This window comes from Petaurus breviceps, unplaced genomic scaffold (genome assembly GCF_028583685.1).
Source record: "Petaurus breviceps papuanus isolate PSGF00001 unplaced genomic scaffold, PetGlider_PUasm1.0 90977, whole genome shotgun sequence".
In the NCBI taxonomy this organism is placed as follows: Eukaryota; Metazoa; Chordata; class Mammalia; order Diprotodontia; family Petauridae; genus Petaurus; species Petaurus breviceps.
Genome location: NW_027187391.1, coordinates 53,038,749 through 53,060,101, shown reverse-complemented (window position 1 = coordinate 53,060,101; position 21,353 = coordinate 53,038,749). Strand labels below are relative to the sequence as shown.

The following is a 21,353-nucleotide window of genomic DNA, read 5'->3' as shown; positions in this document are numbered from 1 at the left end:
GTCACCTTGATCAAGTTATTTTATCTGTTATTTGTATAATGATGGCATTATACCAGGTAATTTTCAAGATCTCCATATTCTTTAATACCATTAATAGAAATAATAACTAATACTCATATCAGGCTTTAATGTTTGCAAAATGTTTTACAAATATTATCTCATTTTATCTGCAGAAAACTCTGGGAGCTAAGGTTGCTAACATTGTCCTCATTTTATAGATAAAGAAATTGAGTCAAGGAGAGGTTAAGTAATTTGCCTAGGGTTAAAACAACTAGTAAGTATCAGAGATTGGTTTGGATTTGAACTTGTCTTCCTCACTCTATTTTCAGCACCACCTAGTGCTTATGATATAATTGTTAATGGTAAACTGTCTTTTCTATGTGCTTCTATACCTACATGCTGGGTTTTAAAGTGAAATGATGATTTCACAACCCAGAGCAACATAGCTAGGTATCTGTTTATGCTGAGTGGCATTATAGGATCTAGAATTTAGAAGGGATCTTAAAGACCATTTAGGCCAAGTCTTGAACTTTGCAAATGAAAAAGTTGGAACCTGGAGGAGCTTAAGTAACTGTTCCATTTGCATAGGCAGTAAGTAATAAGATCAGGGCAGCTAAGTGGTGCAGTGGATAGAGCTAGGCCTGGGGTCAAGAAGACTCATCTTTCTGAGTTCAAATCTGGCTTTAGATACTTATTAGCTTTGTAACTCTGGGCAAGTCACTTAACCCTGTTTTCTTCAATTTCCTCATCAGTAAATGAACTAGCTGAAGAAGGAAATGGCGAATCACTCTAGTATCTTTACCAAGAAAGCCCCAAATGAGGTCAGGAAGAGTCAGGCACAATTGAAAAACTACTGATCAACACCAACAAAGTAACAAACTTAGATTTAAACATAGGTCTTCTGACTCCAACCCCTACATTGTACTTCCCTAACACCTCTAATACACTTTTTGGGATCCAGGGTGAGGATATATTCCAGCACTCAGGCCAGATTAGTAATCATAGTTAAAAAAAAAAAAAACTTGAAATGTTTGAAGAGATAGTCAAAATTTTTTCTCTCTCTCTTTTTGCACACATAATATACATACATATGTATACATGTGTGTGTGTATGCATTAGAATAGTCCAATAAATAGGACTTTGTTCAGTGTCTTTTGTCAGCATGTAGCAGGCACTTAGTAATGGAAATTTTTAGTTTCCACTGAAGTCTTATGTCAATGCCCTCAATGTAGTGATTCAGTATTCTTGAGAGTCCTATCAAACTTTAAAACTATGGACCTGTGACTTACTGTATTTCTGTTGTCCAAAGACATGCCTATCAAACTTTGGATAGACCCATCCCCAGCTACAATGTGAACTTTTTGACCATTGTAACTCTTAATGTTACACATAAATTGTGGCATGGTTATTATCTGTATCAGCTGAGGGAGTATCACAGACCGACAAATTCACAGATACTTGAATTCTGCCTTTGCTGAGTTTTACTTTGTTAGGGGAATTTGTCATAACCTATATTTTATTCACCTCCCCATCTGTTTCCCCATGGTGCTTTCTTTCTCTATGGACCAAAGCAGATGAAAGCATAATCTATGTTAAGTATATAGATCCTATATCTGCTCCATGGCATTATTTCCTCCTTAAAATACAACCTACCATTTGTAAGAAAGAAGATATTTTACAGATCTAGGGTTTTAAATATGGCAGGGCCTCAGAGCCAACTTGTTCAATCCTCTCATTTGCAGAAGACAAAACTGAGATGTGAGGAGGTTGCAACTTGCTTAAAGTTATATAGGTAGTAATCAAGAAAGGTGGGATATGAACCTAAGGTCCTTTGATTCCAGATAACAGATTCTTCCACAGTGTCAAGCTACATGTTGCCACTTTTCTCTAATGTCCCTGTATGTCATAAAGACTAGAAGAGATATATCCAGACCATTTTAACCTCCTTTTATCTCCTTTTGAACTAAAGGTCTCTAACTCCCACTAGTATTTCTTATGGAAAGTCTTTGAGAAAATTTGCCAACTAAGTACACATAGGAGGATCTACAAATTTATGCTTCTGCATAAAAGTTGAGAAATGGTCTTAACAAGCCAATTCTGAATCATTATAAGATCACTTGGTATTGGGTAGGGGAAAGGGAGAATTAGAGGGAAGTGTACAGAAGTATAGAAAAATTATTTCTATCATCAAGGAGCTTGCAATCTTGTTGGGAAAATGGGACATACATGGGATAATGGGATAATACAGTATGGCAGTATATGATGAAGTGCCTAAATTAGTATAGATAGTAATAGCTAAAGGAGATCTGAGGAATGTAAGATTACTATTGTGAGAAAGACATTCAGTGATTTTGTTTGACAATAAATTCTGTATTTTCTTTTTGTCAATGAAGGGGCAGTAACAGTGCATATCATTTAAAATCTTATAATGCACAGAAAGACGCTTCTATATATTGATTTCTTTCAAAGTAATAACATTTTAAAAGATACGGGATTCAAACATCCCTTAATGTTTATGGGTTTTCCATTGTATTTGAAATGAACATCTTTGATAAGGGTATCCTTTGGGTATTATAATAACAGTGTCAAGAACATTCTGCATGTTTTCCTAAACAAACACAAATTCAACTTCCTTCTCAAGCAAATGAAAAATCTGATACTTACTGTGTCTTTGGTCTAATAGTTATGGTATTTACATAATGATACCACTTATGAATATATTCAGTAGTCACAATGGATGATCAGGCATGGATTAGTTGTATAATTTACATCTGTGGAGAGAGTACCCATACAGATTCTTTGGATTATATGTAAACAACTCCAGGAAAGATGTTTTTGATGATGAAAAGAGATAATCATCTACTTTTATTTTTTAATGAATGTGGAACTGATATACTTTCCCATGTATTGGTCTAACTGATTTGGTATATTTTTCTTAAAATTGTGGAAAATCTCTTAAAATTGGGTATAATCCTTAAGATTTTACTACTGCACTGTGCTTCGGTATTATCTAGATGTAGTTTAATAATATTGACATCATAACATTTTGAATGGATAGTTCTCTTTAACTTTCTTATACATACTGGTCCCACAGTAATTTCCAATGGTTATATTTACTACCTATGTTTTACTTCTATGAATATAAATCACTCCAAAAATAACATCTTAAATGGTCCTTTTCTTAGCAAGCACTTACTCTGTTAGATACTTGGATAATTCAAACAATAGTATTTTCTTTGAATTGAACTTAAAGCAAATTAATTTGTTTCAAATAAAATACTATAGTGATGTTGTATAGACATAATCTCAAGTGAACAGATGGAAGATTTTGTCTTTTCACTCATTTATTTTGAGAAATTGTTTTTCCTTCTCTATGTCACCATTTTATATCCCATTTCTCTGGGAAGCTGTCTGATTTTTCTGTTGGTTGTTGTGTTCTCTTCTGTCCTTAATTGAGTATCATGCCAACCATTTATTTTACTAATGCCAGTCATCTTACCTTTGAAGCAAGTATACTTGTTTTTATAGATTATTGCTTAGTATTTTTGGCTGTAACCATGACCAGTGTTGACATGTAGCATATCATAAAAGTAAAAACAACTACATCAGACTTTTACAAGATATAAGGATTACTGAAAGGTCACCCTTTTACAGCTAAAATGAAGCAGAGTTTGGAGGTAATTATGTATATAATTCAGGTAATACTTTATCCTACCCAACTTTAATCTTTTTTTTCTAGTCTGGATATTAGTTATGAGCCCAAATAACAAAAAATATATTTCCTCCTTTCAAGACAATATTAATTATCAAATAGTATAGGAATACTCATACCACTTTGAATATCAAACCATTTTCTATTGGATGATCTGTTTTCAACTTACCAATTCTAATAAGTCTCTATATTTAAAACAAAACCAACCCTAACAGACAAATAAAACCTCAGTCACTTGTGATAATGTTTTGAATATATTCCAAATACTCTCCAATATGGATAAAATACAAGTAAAGCCTTTTATTGCTATTCTTAACCTGTATCACTGTCCTTAATTCTACTAAGGAGATTTCATTCTAAATATCATCCTTGACTTTTCTGGAAATGTGAAAAATAATACAGATATGTTATTTAGCCTTGAAAATGAAGTTAAATTATTCTTTGCGTTTGTCTCTGTCAATATTCTACTTATTCAGGTAGATAAATAAGTACAGACCATTTCTCATCATTTGTTTTAATGTTTTAGATCTAAACTCCACCATATCCTGCATTTCCTTTAATTTATTTTCCATCTGTAAGACTTTGTTTCTTTTCTAGAGGAAGTTGGCATGTCTCCACATCTGGTAACATCTGTCATTCTAGTCATCTTCGTGAAAATGCTTTCATTACCTTCCTTTAGACTATGAGCCCTTATATTTCCCATATGCTTTAATGCTTCTCTGGAGGATATATTTACAGTTGCATTATCTATGAGCCTTCATTCGCTTTAGAAGCATTGTCTGTATATTTAATTTTTTTGATGAGATAGTACATCAGTACATCATTAATTTTTATACTGTCATCACAACATCCTTTTTAGCACCATTTTCTCCTAACTTTTAGTGAATATAATGGCAATTTCATGCTTATGAACAAAATTTGTAAAAATAAAAGTGTTTCCAACTTACCAGTATATTGCATATAATTTCATATTTGAGAAAATAAAGGCTTGCACTTTTGAATACGATATCATCATTCCTATCTATATGGGTCTGTTGTGTAGAAGAAAGACTTTGTATAATATGGCTCTGACATGTTGTCAAGGATAGTGATTATCAAATCAGCCTTCAGTGGGTAGGTATGAGCTAGTCTCTTCAAATGCATTTTTTATCAGCGCACTCTGAAGATAACCCCTTCTTCCACTTTAGCAGTGTAACTCTGATAAAGCACCCTTGAACTTTGTCTGTAAAATATAAAAATACTTAATTTTATTTGTCCTGACTATAGTAGTTATTTAAAGAGTTCAGATGAAAGATTTCCTATTGTCATATGGCAAATGGAAATGAATGCAATGTCTCAGTGGTAACAAAAATTCATACTTATTTGGAACAAATACCCTAGCCTCTTTCATATATACATAGAAGTCTATGTCTCTTTGCAGGTTAAAGTGACAATTGCTATAGAGCCCTTTTCATTCAATAAAGCTCTGCCATTTTTCTCTCCCAAAGTTAAAGAAACCAAAATAGTGAAGGTTAAACATGACAGATGAGGTATTGCCTAACGAGTACATATACATAACACTCTCCTAATTCTAAGTTTCTAATTTACCATTGCTACCTTCCAAGCAATATTAGCGCACTATCCAATATAAAGTTTATTAGGCCATAGAATTTGGGGGAAGAAAATGATACATTGACAAGAAAGGTTTATAAAAGGTTACATACAATGACATCCACTCATTTGTATATATGTTTATATATACATATCTGATGCATTCATATATATATTTAAACATAAATATATAATGCAATTATATTTATAGCAATTCCATTCATGACTTTCATATATCAAATATGAAGTAGAACTTTTACTCTTTTATGTTATTAGAAAAAATAATTTCCTCTTTTTTGTTGCAGAAATCAAAAATCTCCACTTATGACAAAATGTGGGCCTTTATGAGTAGCAGGAGGCAGTCAGTGCTTGTCAAAAGTAATGAAGAAGGTATCCAGCGTGTACTCACCTCTGATTATGCCTTCCTAATGGAGTCGACAACCATTGAGTTTGTCACGCAGCGGAACTGTAACCTGACACAGATTGGAGGCCTTATAGACTCCAAAGGTTATGGCGTTGGCACTCCCATGGGTAGGTTCATGTCAGCTATTTGTACTTTGTTCATTAATCTTAGTTGCAGCTAGAGGATGGAAAAAAATTATGATTCCATATGCCTTTAAGGATTTTCTGTATGACCCCAGCAGTATGTATTGCTCTTGGAGTAACTAGAAGCAGGACAACATTTGCATGGTTAAATTTGAATGATTATGTGGAAATGGGGAATGAATAATTATATGAGTAGTAAATATGTATGTAAATATAGCATATTCTTATTGCCTGTTTCCTTCCTAAAAATAGTTCATTTTAAAATAATTTTATTTACTGTTTTCTACATACAGGATAAGTTTAAAAAGATTTGAGTTGGGAGATCTATGATCTTATCCAAGTTCCAATACTAACTGAGATAACTAGGTAACAGTGAATAGAGCCCTAGATTTGAGGTTAGGAACACCTGAGTTCAGATTCAGCCTTTGACACTTAATAGTTTTGTGATCCTGGGAAAGTCATAAAATCTCATTTTGTTTCAGTATTAGAACTATTAGAATTGTTGTGAGCATTACATGTGACAATGTTTTTAATCTACTTAGTATAGTGCCCAGGACATAGTAGGTACTCAATAAGGGTTTCCATCCTGCCTTTGTTCTTTCATTCCTTTGTTCTTTTCTACCTTCTTGTGTTGAGCAAATCATCTTATTTCTTTTAAGCTTATCTTTCTTATCCATAAAAAGAAGAGGCCTAGATAATATCCAGAGACATTTCTATCCATAATTTTCTATTGAAAAAATCCAACGGCATAAAATTTAAATTAAAGTAGAGTCAAAGTCTTGAAAACTAGTTAAATAAGTCTAGAGATGAAGAGGCTAATATGTTTGTATTGTCGGAGTTTCAGAACCAGAGCAAGTTTCCCTAAATTACAAAAAGGGAATGATACTTTTAAAAGAAAATAGTCACAGTCTAATTCTGCCTTGCTGAAAGCCATGGGAGGATTTTAGCATCTAAATCTTAGGAGATCTGTACCATATACACAGAGAGGAAAGAAGCAAATGGACTGCTATACTGCTATATCAAGGTCAATATATATATATATATATATATATATATATATACATACATATATATATAGTACAAGTTGACTTAAATAAGAAATTATTTATGTTGACCTTTGCTTAGTTGAGAGTAATATGCATTTTATATCTCAGAAATGTTAGACTATTGCTAGTTCTTCAGAAAAACTAGAGTGTACTATAGCCATTCCTCATTTTGAGTAAACCCTATAAGAATGTTACCTGTTTCAAACCTTGAGAGTCTGGAACTACTTGGTTGTAAACTTTCTAAATTCTTGACGTTATACAATTCAAATATTTGTGCCAACAATAGTACCAATATGATAATTCTTTATGGCAAGGCTTGGTTTAAAAAAAAATCAGTGATTCCTGGAATTATTCGTAAATGAAGCACCTGCATTGCCCCCTCCCACACTGAAACTACTTCTAAAAGAAGTAGTACTATTTGATGCTAAGGATCCAACTCTGAGTGGTCATATTGTGACTGGAATACTACAATATGGGCATGTCACAAATAAACTCCATTTTTTACACACACACACACACACACACACACACACAGAAAGTGAGAGGGAGGGAGGGAGGGGGGAACAGAGGGACAGAGAGAGAGAGAGAGAGAGAGAGAGAGAGAGAGAGAGAGAGAGAGAGTTCCTGTTTAGTTTATATTCCAGTGAGATACCTTATATTTATAATACTTCTGGTTGGGAAAATAACATTCTATAAAGCTTAACTTTGCATATATTTTTTCCAATAGTCACTTTATTCTATAAATTGAATATTTCCTGTAACCTAATTCTCAGTATATCCTTGGGTTGACAGGCAAGATCTCAAAACAAATTGTAAGATAAAGGCCTTTGAATTTGGACAACTCTTTGTATCTATCTAGAGAAAGCAAAGTTATTAACAACATCTCTTGTGAGAATAAAGTAATATAGCATGGTCTTCTAAAATAGAACTTGGGAATCCAGACAGAGACCTATGTTCAGATTCTACTTTAGATATTGATTAGCTATATAATGCTAGACAAATAATAACTTCTGCAAAATGGATATATCTATAGTTTCATTTCTTATCTCAAAGCTTCTGTGAAAAAAGCACTTTGCAAACCCAAAGGCATTATATAACTGTGAATTTTATTCCAACATTTGACAAGGTCTGAGCAATTTCAGATTCATAATCAAACATGCAACAACTTTGAGAAATATACTTTTTGGCTGTGTGACTGCTTCTAGATAGAATTTTTTTATATTTAAGCATAATACTTGTTTTTTATTTTAACTAATGAACTTAAAACAATATAGTATTTACTATTTAAATCTGATCTTTTTATGTGAGTGGGGTTCAAAGCCTGTTGATAGAGCCTCCCGGGACTTTAATAGAAGAGATCAACATATTCATATAAATTCAAAAGATCAAAATAAAATCCTGATGCTTTCATCTAATATTATTTCAGGATGATTGTTTTCATTTCATTCCCATATACTTTCAGTACCAAAGGATCTATGAACCACAGCATGTATCATAATGACATTTTCCTATTCATCATAACAACAAATACATGCCCAGTATAATGATTTTTATTCCAGAAACGAATATATTTTATGTATCTATTACTTTTCTGTTTTCAACATAAATCTAAAAGGGAATGTATTTGGACAGGATAATTTGAATGCAAAGGTGTCACTAGCTTGGTCATTTGCACAATGAGATGAATCTTGAGATATTTTTTTACTCTTCCATTTCGATTTAATTGTTTTCCTCAAATTTAACTTATAAACATTAAAGCCAAGTCTTTGAATGAATAAATTTTTATATTCATTCATAATATAGAACACAATTAAAATGTTATTTGGAATAGGCATATTTTGAAAGCAGTTTGTATTCATAAAATTTCATCAAAGAAGTGTGATGTAGAAAAAGGTATTTCACACTCCACTCCCTTAAATTAAAGACTTCACTGCAGAGAAAAAGGTTTCGGGCAATAATTTATGATCTGCTATTTCATACTTCTGCTAGAAATATGACTTCATGAATTATTTATATTTGACTGTGCCATTAATAAGCACAATACCATGAAGTTCTATAGTAGTTGAAGATGAAATACTTGACTCCCCACCCACCCCCCAAAACCCCAAACAAACAATTTTAGGTAAACGGAATAATCTACACCTGCCAAATATTCTGTCATCATATTTCACCCAATTATACTTAGCAAATCCAATCATCTGTATTCTTTCCTTTAAAAACTATAGAACAACACATTTAAAACTAGAAAGAAAATTAGAGGCTTCTTAATAAAATTTCTCAATTTTAGAGATGTAAAAACTAAGGCTGAGAGAGGTTTAAGTGACTTGCCCAAGACCATTCAAGTAGTAAGTGACAGTAAGACAATTCAAAACCGGGTCCATTGGCTCTAAGTGCAACACCATTCCTGCTTTACCGCAATGATTTTCCCAGGTATAGGGAAGGAGGGAGGTTTGAAATACAAATCTTTCTTAAAGGGGGACATAGTAAAATTATATTAAAACATTTCCCAAATCATCTATCTAAAATTGACCAAATAAAAATTGTAAGTCATGAAAAATACATCCTGGTATCACGTCTTCCTCTCTCTTATCAAAGATTAGTTTACTGTACAGGTCGGGATGATGGCAAGGTGGGAACAAGTTCCTGGGAGATTGATTCCCACAAGTTCCACTTCTGAAAAGGATGAAATAAAACTCTCAGACTTTGCCAATATGGGAAAGATAGGAACTCTGCCTTGGTGTAGTGTCCATGTTTTCAAGTCTTAGGTTCATATATCTAAAACTAGAAGAAATTTTAGAAATTATCAGTTATACCCACCTCCCCCATTTTATAAATGAAGAAACTGACACCCAGATAGCAGTAACTTGTCCAAGGTCACACAGATAGGATGTAGAGGAGCTGAGATTTTAATTCAAGTCCTTTGTCTTGAAGCTCTATATTCTTTCTGTTGAAGCACATTGTGTGTCTGTAGGGTCAAGAAGAGACGCTTTCTTAAAAATATGATTATTCTTTTGGAAAGGAAAATAGAAATACACTGCCATCAAAATTAACAAACTCATTTACTTTTTATCCTTATTCATTGGCTTATTAGTAAAGTCAAAGTGTGCTTTTGGCTGCCACTGTTTAGCGATGTACTGTAATTTCTCCTGTGTGATTCATTTAGTGTATGTGTCATCACAATTCATCAATGGGAGTGTGTCTCATTGCTGTGGAACAGGAAAACTGAATGTGTCAGAGGCAAGCTATTTAATTAGGGAGGTTCTGTTTACACCAAAATACCTTAGTGGAATAATCAGCAACAAATACTGTGAAGGTAAATGTTGGGTAAACATCAGCTACTTTAATTACATTTGGGCAATATTAAATTCCTTCTAGAGTTTAAAGTTTGTAAGTTTTTTTTTCCCATCTTAAAAATAAGACACATTTACTAGGTTAGTGGATTGTCAAAGACATATGTCTTCTGACTTGTATTGAGTTAAATGAACTTTGCATTACCTTACATTGGAAAGGATAGAAAAAAAATGTCAGGTTGGAGAGGGGAGAATGGCAATTCACAGCAGTTTTCATTAAGGAGTATTTAAAAAGTGGAATCCATGAAAATGCTGTTTCTTTGCTTCACCACAGGCAATAATCTATTTTATCAGAAAAGAGAACATTGCTACCTAATGATGTTTTCTGAAGCATTTCTTCCCCTCTTTCTGATTGTCAGTATTTATTTATTCTTTCCATCTCCAGTGTTGATTATATGTACCACTTTGTGGAGTAGGGCAAGAAGGCCCAGCAGGCCATGTGCTGTCAGGAAAGCCACAGCATGGGAAAACACACCCAGACTGGTGGCTGCTATTTTGTTCCAGTTTAGTGTAGTTTTATTTTTCTTTCCTTTCATGGGAAAAATTCAAGGGAAAAAAAAGAGTTGAAAAATGAGGTAAATATTATTAATAAAATACTTTTTTCATTTTTATAAGATTTTGATCTGCAAATTTTTTCTTCCTCCCTCCATCCCCTGCCCCCTCGTGAAGACAATAAACAATATCATATGGGTTATAAATGCGCAATCATATGCACATATTTCCACATTAGTCTTGTGAAAGAAGAAACCAAACAAAAGGGAAAAGAGAACAAAAAACAAAGTGAAAATAGTATGTTTCAATCTGCATTCAGGCTCCATAGTTCTTTATCTGGATGTAGAGAGCATTTTCCATCATGAGTCTTTTGGAATTCTGTTGGATCATTGTATTACTGAGAAGAAAGTAAATCATAGCTTATCATCGCTCAATGTTGTTGTTACTGTATACATTGTTCTCCTGGTTCTGTTCACTTCATAGTCAGTATCAGTTCATATAAGTCTTTCCAGGTTTTTCTGAAATCCACCTGCTCATCATTTATTATAACACAACAGTATTCTATTATATTCATATGCCACAATTTATTCATCCATTTTCTTCTTAATTGGTATCTCCTCAATTTCAAATTTTTGCCAGAATAAAAAGAGCTGCTATAAATAATTTTGTACGTGTAGGTGCTTTCCCCCTTTTTATAATCTCTTTGGAATACAGACCTAATAGTGATATTGCTGGATCAAAAGGAATGCACAGTTTGATTCCCCTTTGGATGTAGTTCCAAATAGCTCACCAGAATGGCTGGATCAGTTCACAACTCCACCAACAATGCATTAGGGTTCCAGTTTTCTTAAGTCTTCTCCAACATTTTATAATTTTCCTTTTCTATAATATTAGCCAATCTGATAGATGTGATGTGTTAACTCAAAGTTGTTTTGATTTGCATCTCTCTAATTAATAGTGATTTAGGTCATTTTTTCATGATTATAGATAGCTTTAATTTCTTCATCTAAAAACTGCCCATATCCTTTGACCATTTATCATTTGGGGAATAAATTATACCCTTCTAAATTTGACTTAGTTCTTTGAGAAATGAGGCCTTCATCAGAAACTCTTGTTGTAAAAATTGTTTCCCCTCCTTTTGCTTTCCTTCTGATCTTGGTTGCTCTAGTTTTGTTTGTGCAAAACCTTTTTAATTTAATGTAATAAAAATGATTTCTTTTGCATTTTGTAATATTTCCTGTTTCTTGCTTGGTCATCTATTCTTCCCTTCTCAATAGATCTAACAGGTAAACTACTCCTTTCTCTCCTAACTTGCTTATGTTATCACCCTTTATGTCTAAGTAATGTACACATTTAAACTTTGTATTGGTATAGGGTGTGAGATGTTGGTCTATGGTTTCTGCCATGCTGTTTTTCATTTTTTTCCAACAGATTTTGTCAAATAGTGATTTATTATTTCAGAAGCTGGGATTTTGTATTAAAAAAGCAGTAGATTACTTTAATCATGTATTACTGTGTCTTGTGTACCTAATCTATTCCACCAGTCCACTATTCTATTTCTTAGCTAGTACCAAGTAGTTTTGATGATTTCTGATTTATAATATAGTTTTAGATCTGGCTACTTTCCTTTGATTTTTTTTTATTAATTCCCTTGATATTTTTGAACTTTTGTTTTTGCAGATGAATTTTTTTATTAGTTTTTCTAGCTCTATAAAATAATTTTTGGTAGTTTGATTGATATGGTACAGACTAAGTAAATTAATTTAGGTAGAATTGCCATTTTTTATTATATTAAATTGGCTGACCCATGAGCAATTGATATTTTTCCTGTTATTTAGAATTTACTTTATTTGTGTGAAAAATGTTTTGACACTGTGTTCATATATTTCCTGGGTTTGTATTGGCAAGTAGACTCCCAAATATTTTATAATGTTTACAATTATTTGACATGGGATTTCTCCATTGCTTCTTGTTGAGCTTTGATAATATTATATAGGAAAGCTGATAATTTATGTGTGTTTATTTTATATTGGTAAAGTTGCTAAGTAGTTTTGTAGTTCATTCTCTAAGATTCTCTAAGTATGCCATCATATCATCTGCAAAGAATGATAATTTTGTTTCCTTGTTGCCTACTGTAATTCCTTCAATTTCTTTAGATTCTCTTATAGCTTGAGCTAACATTTCTAGTACAATAGCGAATAATGATGGTGATAATGGGCATCCTGTTCCAACCTCCCTCCTCCATCTTAATGAGAAAGTTTTTGGCTGATCCCTATTACATATAATGCTTGCTGATTGTTTTAGATAGATGCTACTTATCATTTCAAGGAAAGCTCCTTTTATTCCTATACTATCTGGTGCTTTTGATAGGAATGGGTGCTGTATTTTGCCAAAAGATTTTTTTCTGCATCTATTGAGATATATAATTTCTGTTGGTTTTATTATTGATATTGTCAATTATACTAATAGTTTTCCTAATATGGAACATGCTCTGCAATCCTGTTATAAATCCCATCTGGTCATAGTGTATTATCATCATGATAAATTGCTATAATCTCTTTGCTAATATTTTCATTAAATGTTTTTGCATCAACATTCATTAGGGGAATTGGTTTATAATTTTCTTTCTCTGTTTTGACTCTTCCTGGTTTAAGTATCAGCACTGTATTTGTGTAATAAAAGGAATTTGGAAGAACTCCACCTATTTTTCCAAATAGTTTATATGGTATTGAAATTAATTGTTTTTTAAATATTTGGTAGAATTCACTTGTAAATCTATCTGATCCTGGATATTTTTCCTTAGGAAGTTCATTGATGGCTTGCTCAATTTATTTTTTCTAAAATGGAGTTATTTAAGTATTTTATTTCCTCTTCTGTTAATCTGGGAAATTTATGTTTTTGTAAATATTTATCCATTTCATTTATATTGTCATTTATTGGCATACAATTGGACAAAATATCTTCTAATTATTGCTTTAATTTCTTTGTTGGTGGTGAATTATACTTTTCATTTTTGATACTGGTAATTTAGTTTTTTCTTTCTTTTTTTAAAAATCCAATTATCAGAAAATTTATCTATTTTATTGTTTTTCCCCACAGAACCAGTTCTTAGTTTTATTTTTTAATTCAATATTTTTCTTGCTTTCAATTTTATTTATCTCTCCTTTGATTTTCAGACTTTCTAATTTGGTATTTAATTGGGAATTTTTACTGTGTTCTTTTTCCAGTTATTTTGATTGCATGCCCAATTTATTAATCTGCTCTTTCTCTTTTTCCTTCATGTAAGCATCTAGAGATATAAAATTACCCCAAAGTTCTGCTTTGGCTACATCCCATAAATTTTGATATGCTGTCTCATTATTGTCATTTTCTTTGATGATATTATTGTTTCTGTGATTTGTTGTTTGACCCACTCATTCTTTAGGATTAGATTATTTAATTTCCAATTGTTTTTTAGCCTTTTTATCCATGGCCCTTTTGTTACACATAATTTTTATTGAATCATGATCTGAAAAATGATTCATTTAATATTGCTGCCTTTCTACATTGGGTAGTGAGGTTTTTATGCCTTAATGTATGGTCATTTTAGTGTAGGTGCCATATCCTGCTGAGAAGATATGTATATATATATATATATATTTTTTCCTTTATATCCCCAATGAATTTTTCCAGAGGTCTACCATATATAAATTTTTTAAAGTTTTCTTCACCTCTTTAACTTAATTCTTCTTTATTTTGTGTTTAGATATAGCTAGTTCTGAGAGGAAGAGGTTGAAGTCCTCCACTACTATAGTTTGGCCCTCTCTTTCTTCCTAAAACTCATTTAAATTCTTCTTTAAGAATTTGGATGCTATACCACTTGTTGTATGTATGGTTAGTATTGATATTACTTCATTCTCTTTGTTAGCTTTTAGCAAGATCTTGTTTCCTTCCTTATCTCTTTGATTACATCTATTTTTACTTTTGCTTTATCTGAGATCAGGATTGCTACCCCTGCTTTTTTTTTTTTATTTCAGCTGAAGCATAATATATTCTGCTCCAGCCTTTTACCTTTACTCTTTGTTTGTATATCTCTGTTTCAGATGTGTTATCTTGTAAACAACATATTTCAGGATTCTGTTTTTCAATCCACTGTGCTATCTGCTTCCATTTTATGGGTAGTTTATCCCATTTACATTCACAGTTATGATTACTGTGTATTTCTCTACCATCCTGTTTTCCCGTTTTTACTTTTCTTTCCCCCTTTTCCTCCTATTTCCTTATTGGGTAAGATAGATTTCTCTACCCAACTGAATGTGCACATTATTCCCTCTTTGAGCCAAATCTGATGAGAGTAAGGTTCAAACATTACTCAAACCCTCCCTTCTCTCCCTCTACTGTAATAGATGTTTCATACCTCTTCATGTGATATAATTTACCCCAGTCTGCCTCCTCCTTTCCTTTTCTTCCAGCAAAATCCTTTTTTTTAACCCCTTAATTATTTTTATATCATCAAGTCAAAGTCAACATATACACTCACCCTCTAAGTATACTACTTCTGCCTTCCTTAATAGAGATATAGTTTTTATGAAACAACTCTCATCTTCTCATGTAGGGATGTTAACAGTTTAACCTCATTAAATGCCATGTTTCTTTTTTTCTTTTCTGTTTTCCTTTTTATACTTCTCTTGAGTCTTATATTTGATGATCAAATTTTCTGCTCAGCTGTGGTCTTTTTATTAGGAATAATTGGAAGTCTCCTTTTTCATGGAAAGTCCACCTTTTCCCCTGAAAGATCATTCTGTTTTGCTAGATAATTGATTCTTGGTTGTAATCCAAGATCTTTTGCCTTTCAGAATATATTACAAGCCCACTGATGCTTTAACATAGAAGCTGCTAAGTCCTGTGTAATCCTTACTGTAGCTCCTTGATATTTGAATTGGATTTGCTTGTTTGTTTTTCCTGAGTGCTTGTAGTATTTTCTACTTGACCTGATAGTTCTGGAATTTGGCTACAATATTTTTTGGAGTTTTCATTTTGGGATTTCTTTCAGGAGGTAATTTGTGGATTCTTTCAATAACTATTTTTCCTTCTGATTCTAGAATACCAAGTCAGTTGTCCCTGTTAATTTCTTGAAAAATGCTGTCAAGGGGCGGCCAGGTAGCACAGCAAGTAAGAGCACCGGCTCCAGGGTCGGGATGACCTGGGGATCGAATCCAGGCCCAGACACTTAGCACCCACCCAGAAACACCTGGCTATGTAACCTTGAGGAAGTTACTTAACCCCAATTGCTTAGGGGTGGCCAGGTGGCTCAGCAAGTAAGAGCACCAGCCCCAGTGTCGGGATGACCTGGGGATCAAATCCGGGCTCAGATACTTAGCACCACACCCAGAAATAACTGGCTGTGTAACCTTGAGCAAGTTACTTAACCCTGATTGCTTTAAAAAAAAAGAAAAGAAAAGAAAAGAAAAGAAAAATTCTGTCTAGGCTCTCCTTTTCTTTCTTTCTTTCTTTTTTTTTTTGTTCATGGCTTTCAGCTAGTTCTCTAAGTCTTAAATCATCTCTCCTACATTTATTTTCCAGGTCACTGGTTTTTTCAATAAAGTATTCTATATTTCCTTCAATTTTTTCATTCTTTTAATTTTGTTTGACTGATTCTTTGTTCCATAGAGTCATTAGCTTCCACTTGACCAATTCTATTTTTTTTAATTGCATCATTTTATTCATTCTTTTAGCTCTTCCAAGAGGACATTTTGGAGGCACTATCTCAAGCTTCTTGCAGTAGGGGTCAGGGGCCTTATCATTGGTTTTTTCATTGGGGCCTCTGTGGTGAGTGGCTTGCCCACTGTACTAAGGCGGCCTGGCCTTGTTTCACCTTTGTGCCCTGGGTTCCAGAATTGGTGGTTTGATTGCTGCACAGGGTCTGGAGGCCTCCTTGCTGGCCTGCTGTGCTATTGACTTGCTGAGCCTGAATGGTAGTTCCTCAGGAACTGATCTGTGCTATGACTGAGAGCCTCTCACTGGCTTGGCCAGATAACTGCAATGGGCTGTTTCCTTTTTTCCCAAGTGAAACAGAACTTTCTTGAAGTCTTTTAAAGTTATCTTGGTGTTTCTGAGGGAAACTGGCGAAATCTCCTGTTGTCTTGGTTTCTTTCTACCATCTTGTCTCCACACCCAATAAAATATTTTTAAAGAACATTGCAAACATAAAATTTTATTCAAGAAAGGCATAACTCCACCTCCCCACCAAGAAATAATTCTCTGTTCTCATCAGTTACATTTTTGCAAGTAGGTAATCTATCCTTTTGTCTGTTAAAGTCGTTAATGATATAAGATTCTACTTTTTATAGAGATATTTTTCCATTAAGAAAAGAGAGCTAAGTTCTTACAGATAATTTTGCCAGAATGCTGTCTAATAGCTGGTGATTGGAACTCCTTTAAGAATACCATATTTATTTGGTGCTTTAGAAGTATTATTATTTTTTATTTTTTTGGACTGGGGAGAGCTAAAAAGACACACAATGACAAAGAAATAGAGAAATTAAGAGACACAGAAAAGCTGGAGAGGGAGAGAAGCAAAAAGACAGGTGTAATGAATAGAAATTTATCTTTGAAGCTGTTTATATGAATAGAAATTTGGCTTTGAAGCATGACTAGCTGTTGATTCATGTTGCTTTGTAACCCTGAGTAAGTTACTTACTTTCAATGCCTTCAGCTCTACTCTTAAGATTATAAATTGTAGAGAAGATTCCTACTTTTGGTGGTAGAAAGACTTTCCTCATCTGTGAGTGAAATCACTATATCTCAAAACATCCATGCCTCTTCATAAAATCATACAAATATATGTGCATATACACATATACATGCATATATAAATGCATGTATTGTTTTGTTACATATGAGAGAAAATGGTAAAGAAAAAAGATGAAATATTAGGAATATATGGCATAAAGGCAATTTGAGATTCAATTAGATTTTTTGATTTTTTTAAAGCATATTCTATAGCTCTCTAGTTTCCTCATTTTCTGATAACAAAAGAGTTACAATTGGTAAAAGAAGAGCTGTGCTATTTGTTTAAGACAGATGACAGTGTTTATAAAAATAGAAGTCAGTAGGAGAAGCAATTTTTCCCCTTCTTTGCTCACAGTCCATCTCCACTATTCTTAATCCATCACATAATAAGCACTGTGATATTCATCATTACATATGCATAAAACTGCTGGCCTTCAGTTCTTCAGTTTCTCTAAAATGAATGAATACATTTGTCTTCATTAGTTGAACATAATGCACAAAAATGGATGCAAATTATGTATCTCTCTGCAGGTCAAACCTTGGATAAAAACGAATTCCATTCTTTTATAACATGAGCAGCATTCTTCAAATGCTTGGAAAGTGATTTTGTGCTTCTGTGTTTATATTTTAAAATTTGAAAGAATTAAAGAGAAAAGAAGTTTATCATACAAATCAATAAAAGTCATTATCCCTGACGTGAGAGTGAGGAATTGGGAAAGGGGGCAGATAGAGTCTAGACTTTGTATCATTATAAATTTTAGCCTATTAGGACCCAAGCCCACATGTTTCTTTTTGAAACATATATTTTTAATGTATTTACCTTGCATATAGTTGGGTTGGTTTGCTTATTTGGTTAAATCTTTGGTCTCATATGCTTCCTTCAAAATTATTTTTTAAAGGCAAGTAGAGAAAGGGTACCTAGTGTTCAGAAGAAAGTACTGTCACAAGCATTTTCCTTGGTTTATTACTTCCTAAAATAGGTGCAAGTGCCACCCAGCTAGTAAAATGTATGAGATCAAATTTGAACTCAGATCTTCTGACTCCAGGCCCAGTACTCTTATCTGTTATGTCACATACTTGCTTCTAAGCTATCTTCAAAAGTGTCTTCAAATAGAGAGTGTTTCCATAATGTAGCTAAAGGGACATTTGCAGAAGAGAGAAACACACCTTTGTTCAAAATCAAAGAGTTATTGACTTTGAAAATAGACATTTATCTAAATTTCATCAATATGTCTGCATTAGTTTTGGGTAAATCCCAGATTCTGTTAACTCAATGCCTTTGTGTGATGATTGCACATTGATTTAGGAAAATTAGATCATTCATTGATGTCACATCTTTTAGTCTTGACTGACACAATAGTTTAGCTATGCAATGAAAGTAGCAAGGGAGTTTACTCTGGCTGCTGCATGCTTCAATCATTCTTCAGCTATATAATACATATTCCCTAGAGAATGCCACATGAAAACATATGATCTTAATAGGGATAGGTAATGGACCTGTAATTTCTTTGGTATAGGAAACTCCCTCTGTGTATGCAGGCAGATACCTTCTCTGCAACTTACAGTCTAAGAGAAATGCCTGGATCACTGAGAATTTAAATGACTTGCCCAGGATGGTGTATGCACAGTATATTAAAGGTGGAACTTGAACCCACATCTTATAGATTCGAAGGCTGACTCTCCATCCACTTCACTATACTTCTCATTTGAATGATTATAGATCTTAGGATCATGTATTTTTAAGAAATAGAAGGGCCCCTATTAGTAAAGAACAAGGAAGCTTTCATAAGTAATGTTCTACAATGGACCATAGCCTTACCATTTCACAATTCCCTGAAAGATGTCAAATATTGCATAGGATGAGGTATGAAAGAGTTGTAATCTGCACAGGTGGAGGGCATACCCTTACTCATGTAGTATCCAAAATTGAGAAAACACCCACATTTTTGGAGGGAAATTTACAACGGGAAGAGCATCCATAGAAAGGCAACAATGGAGTGCTTTGAGTTCCTACTATATGAAGGATCGCTTAGATGAACTAAGGATATTTAGTCTAGAAAAGAGAAAGCTCAAGAGGAAGATGATAGCTACTTTTAAGTATTGGAGAAGTTACTATGTGGAAGAAAGATTAGATTCTTCTGTTTGGCCCCAGAGGGCAGTAGTAGGAGCAATGGGAAGAAGTGACTAGGAGTCAAATTTAAATTTCATATTAGGAAAAACAAACAAATTAACAAAAACTTTCCTAACACTTAGCACTTCCTCCAAATCATATAACTTCCTCACTAATGGAGATATTTAATGGGTTTTCCCCTGTTTGCATTATATTGGAGGTCTTTGGAAAGAGAATTGATGGTCACTTGCATTGTAGGGAGTAGGATTTTAGTGCCATACTGTGTTGACGTTCAGTCATTTCAGTCATATCAGACTCTTTGTGGCTCCATCTATGGTTTTCTTGGCAAAGATACTGGAGAGGTTTGTTATTTCCTTATACAGCTCATTACACAGAAGAAAAAACTGAGTCAAACAGGGTTAAGTGACTTGCCCAGGATCACACAGCTAGTAAGTGTCTGAGGCTGGGTTTGAACTCAGGTTGTCTTGACTCCCGGTTCTGTGCTCTATGCACTGTACCACCTGGCTGCCCATTTAAGCATGCTTACTAACATACTTACTTAAGGTGCTTAGTGAATGTATATCAATATCAGGAACAGAATATATATATCCATTATATGCTATTAACTTTTTTCCACCTTTCCTCTCTTCTTTATCAGTCAGATGGTACTTTTCTAGACAAGAAACACAGAGTATGAACAAAAGGCAACTTCTGAGATTTATTCTATGCAGTTAGACATTGTTCTAATAGAGTTTTTCATAATCTAGATGCCTATTTCTTCTTTAAGCAAATCTGCCATTATCTCAGAGGTTGAATCTTCTAAGCAGCTTACAAAAGTGTGTTCAAAGAGAGAGTGTTTCCATAATGTAGTGAAGATTCTTGTTCATATGTGATTTAGACTAGCTAGTCACTGAGACTCCTTCCAATTCTGAAGTCCTATGATTTTATAAGGTCATAGCTCCACTGAAATATCAAGTTCAGTGATTCAAGGAAGCCTAGAAATTGAGGATACATATCTGGGTCTCTGATACTCTGATATGTTTTTCAGTTTAGTTTAATAAACTTAGTATTAAAGTTCCTTAAAACAACAATTTGGGATTAATGTAAACTGAGAGGCTCGTATGGGACATATTCCAAAATTGGTACAGATGATTGGAGAAGTGATAAAACTGAAAAAAATAAAGCTATAGATTATTTATATTCAGCAACAAGGAGTGTAATGCAAAGCTATGTTCTTTGATTGGATTGCCTTTAATTAAGAACATAAAAATATCACCATCAAGTTTCATAACAAAATGACAGCAGCACTAAAAGTCATATAAAAATCTGATAGGAGATGCTAAAGTTCACTAATAAGCCAGTGCACTATAGTGGAAAGTATTAGAGTTTTTTGAGTCAAAATATCTGGGTTCAAATTCCACCTCAGATATTTTGTGACCTGGACTAAGTTACTTAAGCTTCCTTTCTCTCCGTTTCCTTCTGTCTAAGATGAAAGGGTTGGACAATATGACTCTATCCATTTGAACTCCAAGGATTTGCCAGCTATCTAGAATGGGAAGATATGTTGGGGAATCTTTCTCAATTGTTGAGTCAGTTATATTCTTCAACATGATAGAACCCCGGAATTTTAGAGTTGCAGAAGATGTTAGAGTTTATCTGATTAGTTGCATCTTTTTACAAATGATAAAATCGTGGAACACAAAAGTGAAGTGACTTGTACAGTCATAGAGGCAGTA

The 21,353-nt window shown here is 33.4% G+C and overlaps 1 protein-coding gene across 3 annotated transcripts in view; it reads left to right on the top strand.

Annotated features, from left to right (window-relative positions):
- The window catches only part of GRIK2 (glutamate ionotropic receptor kainate type subunit 2), an 833,871-nt gene that overhangs the window by 776,557 nt on the left and 35,961 nt on the right, over nt 1-21,353 (top strand). For all 3 annotated transcript variants that reach the window (XM_069077158.1, XM_069077159.1, XM_069077157.1), the window contains one exon: nt 5,608-5,833. In XM_069077158.1, coding sequence (XP_068933259.1) covers nt 5,608-5,833 — 226 coding nt within the window. The remainder of the gene's footprint in view (nt 1-5,607; nt 5,834-21,353) is intronic.